The sequence below is a fragment of the Triticum aestivum genome, chromosome 5B (assembly GCF_018294505.1).
Source record: "Triticum aestivum cultivar Chinese Spring chromosome 5B, IWGSC CS RefSeq v2.1, whole genome shotgun sequence".
In the NCBI taxonomy this organism is placed as follows: Eukaryota; Viridiplantae; Streptophyta; class Magnoliopsida; order Poales; family Poaceae; genus Triticum; species Triticum aestivum.
The window spans coordinates 326,948,687-326,954,098 of record NC_057807.1 but is presented as its reverse complement, the minus strand read 5'-3'; the positions used below and the strand labels follow the sequence as shown (position 1 = coordinate 326,954,098).

Sequence of the window (5,412 nt, the reverse complement as noted above, 5' to 3'; positions counted from 1 at the left end):
GCGACCGAGCATGCCTGGGTTGAAATTCAGATCCAAATGACTGCTTTTAGTTTCAGATCTGAGTCAAGAGTTGAATTTCCTCCGTGACAGCGACTTGGATGTGTACATGTATGCCTCTCAGAGAACACACACACATGGATATCAAACGAGGTAAGCACGCATGGTTCTTCACTACTCCTGGATGGAGATGGAGCAAAGCAAAACGGCGACGACACTCATGGTTACAAATGCGGAGCTTTTATCATTATCATCACCAGATCGAGAGACACACATACGTAAAGCCAGCACGCATGCATGCATGCATTACATCCCATGGGGCCTTTCTTTATCCTCCTAGTCTTTAGTGGCGAAATTGAAAGGAACAAAGTAAGAGAAATCAAGAAAAGAAGAGATAGAAAAAGGAAGCACTATTGGCTATGTACGTGGCGTGAAAACGATCGGGTGCAAAGCAAGCGGTTGAATATTGGCACTACGACTACGCGTGCATGCATGCATGCATGCATGGGTGCATGACACGGCAGCATGCACATCAACTGACCGAGCGGCAAAAATACAGTCCCCCTTCACGTACGGTCGATCGATCGGTCTCGCATCATCAGTTGACGGCCTTGGCCCCGCCGCCGGAATTGTAGCAGAAGTGGCGATGGAACTCGCCGCCGATGCAGCACTTGAGCCTCAGGAAGCTCGGCTCCTTGGGGACGGTGAGGGGCCTCCTCGACCTGCGCGCACGTCAACGTCACAATTTCATTCAATCACCATGTATGTCCATCTTTGTTCCTTGAATACTCTAGCACTGAATTAATCAATCATATCGCTAACTGCTTGTTAGTTAACTACTAGCCCCCACTTTGTGTACTAGTAGTACGTACAAAAAAAGAAACAAATTAAAGCTAGTAGCTGATTACACAGGCATGCATGCATGCGAGGGTTGTTGGCTCTAAGTTCCCGTTTCTATTCAACGGAGTATGTGCCCATGCATATGTATATCCATCCACTAGTTTTCTTTAAGTATATGCTATATGCTTTGTTCCTTGATTAATGTCCACATTCTGTTCTACACCTAGCTAGTGATAGATCGAGTGACCCACTTCCTAGTCGATTGATTAATGATAAGTTTGCTCAACAATATCAGCGGGACAGGTTAATGATATGGTCAGTTATGTGTGTGATAATTGCCTTTGAGGGTGGAATGGCTTGTCAAATGCTGGCATAAGTTGGGCCTTCGGAACCATCTCCTTCCTCATCATCTTGATTTCACGCTCCTCCATCACCTATTGGTAGATGTGAATTAGACAAACTGATTGGTAAAAAGAACCTGCTTATTATATGACCCAACCAAATAGACAAAACATATATGCCTCCGAAATGTGTTATTCACCTGTGATAACTTGTCCTCAAATCTCCGAATAATTTCCTCCGTATTTATCTTGCTTGCAATCTGTAAGTTTGTCACAACTTATTAGTTTCTCAAACTAGTGGTATATAAAGGGCCATTTGTTGTGGCAAAGTGAATGTGCATCTCTATAACCTGGTAATTGTAACCAGCTCGCCTTATGGCCCGCTCCTCGGTGTGAAGCCTGCAGTAGCTCAGTGGCTGCTCGTGCTTTGTCGATCTCTGATGCAAAATTCATATGAAACTTTCAGGGCACTTGTGTGCATGTTGTCACAAATTTGTGCCACATCTGTTAGGGTTAATTAATATATCTCTGTAAATGTTTGAAATGAACCTTGGGTGAGGTTTGTGAAGTTGGTGAACGTCGTTTGCTCTCATCATGAGTTGCCGAGTCTTGACCGCCTTTACGGAAGTTTTGCTGCTCATTTTTTGGTCGTGCCTGAAAAGGACATACTGAGATAATTAGCCGAAACATGATTTGGAATCGTAATTTATAAAAAAAACACAAAAGTACCCAGATGAAAATGCTTTCATAGGGAAAGACTCTAGCTGGTTAGGTGAAATGAGATGTTGCACCCTTAAAAGTTCTCAGTCCCATCTCTTTAGTGTACATGCTAAAGAGATGTCAGTGTCAAAAAAGAAAAGAAAACAAGAAGAGATGCGCTACATTACTAGATGCATGGATGTGCACGCCATTCCTACAAATTTATTAGGTTGGTCACAATGGGGAGGAACTTAGGAGTAACATCACACACTCCAATACAACTTTGCTTATGTGTCATATATTTAATGAAGAGAAAGGTGCTTGTGGTAACTAGCTAAGTTACCGGAACATCACACACTCCAAGAAACAATGAGTCTATAACCTAATAAATACATTGTTGCATGACACTACATAGATGTTCCTACCCACTGTGGAGGTAGTAACATAGTCTAGGAAAGTGTGTAAGTTACTAGACTATGTTCTTGCCCATTGTGACCAGCCTTAGTACCTCGGTGACGTTCTTCTTATGAGGAGGGGACCCGCCGTTCCTTGCTGGGCTTTTCGGACCTGAACTAGTTGATGAGCTCTGCAGGAAACAAATAACAACTTTTAAAATCAACCATAACAAATTAACTCCAATAAAAGTTCAAATTAAGAAAATTATAAGATAAATACTTTCTCTGTAAAGAAATATAAGAGTGTTTATAGATCACTAAAGTAGGGATCTAAATGCTCATATATTTTTTCATGGAGAGAGTATATTTTAAGCCGTGTGTGCCGTACCATAAATATGTGCAAGCCGACAAGTAAAGAGTAGCTTGCCTTGACCACTTGGACAGTTATAGAAAAAGTAGGGAAAATGATACCCAAGCTAACCCAAAATCGCCAGGGGCTTGCTTAGAAAGCCTTTAACTAAGTTGAAAGTAACTGACATCTATACAAAGTGACGTACGTCTAACTAGAAAAGATCAAGCTAGACATGCAATATACTTATTAATAACTACAACTAGTGGAAGAATTTGCATGTTCAAGGCGAAGTCGATCTTAAGCTTTCACCCATATGCTAGAACCAAAATGCTCTGCAAATGACAGCCAAGCTGAGAATCCATTGAACATGCTGCAAATACCAACCAAATGTTTGCATGATCAATGCACGTCTAAGGGCCGGAAACCAAGTCCCAGCTGATGAACCCTAGCTTAGCTAGAACAGCAGAGGCAACAGGATGCATGCATGCATGCATGCATTGTAATTTCCTAAACCTTAGGGGAGGTGGCCTTCCTTGCCTTCTCCATCTCTCTAGCCATGGATGAGCTCTCTCTCTCTCTCTCTCTCTCTAACACGAACACCACGATGTGCCGAATGCAAGCTGGAACACAATGGTCGATGGCTTAGGCAACCAATAGTTGCACCATTTTATAGAGCTAGCTAGCACCACGCATGCATGCGCAACACACCTCCTCTTTCTGGCTACTAGCTAGCTAAGAGACAAGTGGGATATGGTGGTAGGTTTCAAGCAGCTTAGCTTAGCTAGATAGTGTGTCACTTCACCAGCCATCTATTCCATTCCATTCAGGGTTCCTTCAAGAGGCCTCTAAGCCCACGTCCAAATCATCCAGTACACGCTTTCAGCATATATCATATATCATCGATCAGCAGTGTGCATGTATGACTGTGTGTGTGTGTGTCTGTGTGAGAGTGTCTTGTCACTGGCTACCAACCATGGGTTGAGCCATAGCCATCAGCCAAGGGAACCAGGCTAACAAACTTCTCCGGCTGCTTTATTTGAGGTGGGACTGAAACCTCCATCTCTCACTCTCTGGGGTTGGTTATGCATGGGACTGAAACTTCTGGTCGCACGCACTCGCGGTCGCAGATTCTTCGGGGATGTATCGAGGAAGCGAGCTTGAAGAAGCCATGGATAGAGGCAGGCATTCTGTGAGGTTGCTAGCTTGCCAGGTTAATTGGCTCCTGGCTTGAGGCTGACACAGTGACACTTGCAACAACCTTAACGTTGCCTAGGCAACAGACTCATCCTGTTTGCACGCGTAGCCATGATTGTTATGTCCCAGCTTTTTGGCATATTCACGACATTCTAGATGTCTGCATGCATTTTATCTTTATGGCAGCTATGCTACCTGCGGCACAGCACTACTCTGCCTAGTGATCGTTTAATTAGTTCCATGTGTGTGTGGTAAGTAGCTGCCAGTAACTCGCTTAGTTAGTCCTACATGCGTGCTCTGTTTTGCTACCTCCAGCTAGCTGGTTCTAGACGTCTTTTAGTTTTAGGTACATCCATTTTTATGCATTTCTTTGACAAGTATTTCTGGATGAAGGAAGTAGTAATTGTCACAATCTCGTAGCTCAGTTGGTTAGAGCATCTCCAGCCGCGCCCCAAGAAGGTCCCCCAGGCGATTTTTCGACCGCCGGCGCCAAAAAATCGGCCCAGTCGCGCCCCCAAGGGCCCAGTTTTCGCCGGCTCGGGTCGAAATTGGCGCCGACGGACCCAACCCGAACCCGGCGCGCTGGGGACGCTCGGGGGCGCCGGGCGAATCGTTTTTGGCGTGAAGAGTCGCGGGCCCCCCTTGCCAACGACTCGACTCTCTTCTCGCCGCTTCATCGTCCTCATCGCCTCGTTTCCCGCGGTGAATCAATGCCAAAGCTGCGCGCGCTGCCGCACCGGTCAGCCTCCATTGATGCCTCACGGGCGGCGCAGTGAAGGTCGGGCGACGCGCGTCCCCTCGCCCGCCACGCGTAGCGCGCCGGCCACGCGTACTATGCGGCGCCTCCGCCTATATAAGCCGACCACCAGCACGCTGGAGACACGCACAGATCCTCCACCGCCGACGCGCCCATTCCCCCCCCCCCTTCTTCCCTCCCCTCCTCTCGCCGTCTCCAGTTCAGAAGAATGGCCGAGCGCTTCCCAGGCGACGGCGCGGCGGCGAATGGCTTCGGGCGCCGCCATCTTCACGAGAACGAGGCTCGTCTCCTTTTCAAGGCCGAGTACCCGGCCCCGCCGGACATGCGGGTGCCCGGGGCGTGGAGGATCAGCGTCGGCGGCGTGCCGGTGCCACCACCACCCACCGGGGCGGCGCGGTGTGCGGAGATCGCATGTATCCGCGCGTCCCTGCCGCGGACGGCGAGGGAAGGCCCACGGTACACCCCCGACAGCCCGCTCTGGGAGCCCTACTTCCGCCGCCGCCACGCCGAACAGCTCGAGGCGACAAACGGCGTCGTGCCCTCCGGCAGGCTCAACTCCAAGGGCCGGCGCCAGTGGTGGGGCGTGCCCGGCCGCACGTTGGAGGCCGTCCTCGAGTACATCGAGGGCGGCAACACGCCGCGCCTCGAGTACCCCGCTCCCCCGTCCTTCTCACGCCGCCGTGGGAGCTCCTGGACGCCGAGGCGCATGGAGCGGCCCGGGGCGTCCTCCTCCTCGTCCGGCTCTCCCTGCCTCCGCCCCGTCAAGCCGGAGCCCCAGGACACTCCTGTCAGCGCGCGCACCCGCAGCTCCGGCGTCCGCATTGGCGAATCCACCCC

At 49.4% G+C, this 5,412-nt stretch overlaps 1 protein-coding gene across 2 annotated transcripts; it reads right to left on the bottom strand.

Annotated features, from left to right (window-relative positions):
• Positions 1 to 218: 218 nt before the first annotated feature.
• On the bottom strand, positions 219 to 3,346 carry LOC123111673 (protein TPX2). 2 transcript variants are annotated; one of them, XM_044532510.1, is made up of 7 exons: positions 3,138 to 3,346; positions 2,386 to 2,463; positions 1,728 to 1,832; positions 1,529 to 1,615; positions 1,379 to 1,438; positions 1,177 to 1,271; positions 219 to 719 (listed from the first exon to the last, which is right to left on the bottom strand). In XM_044532510.1, exons 1-7 carry the CDS (start codon positions 3,180 to 3,182, stop codon positions 596 to 598), a joined length of 594 nt encoding a protein of 197 aa, XP_044388445.1. In that variant the 5' UTR covers positions 3,183 to 3,346; the 3' UTR covers positions 219 to 595. The 2 variants fall into 2 exon arrangements, with proteins under 2 accessions (XP_044388445.1, XP_044388446.1); XM_044532511.1 differs by having other exon boundaries at positions 3,162 to 3,245.
• Positions 3,347 to 5,412: the final 2,066 nt, after the last annotated feature.

Excerpts from the sequence above, each read along its gene's own strand:
- LOC123111673 (XM_044532510.1), bottom strand. The coding sequence starts at position 3,182 with ATGGCTAGAGAGATGGAGAAGGCAAGGAAGGCCACCTCCCCTAAG. Across the intron at positions 1,616-1,727 it reads CTTCACAAACCTCACCCAAG|AGATCGACAAAGCACGAGCA; the intron begins GTTCATTTCAAA and ends ATTTTGCATCAG. Across the intron at positions 1,272-1,378 it reads TTGAGGACAAGTTATCACAG|GTGATGGAGGAGCGTGAAAT; the intron begins GTGAATAACACA and ends ATCTACCAATAG.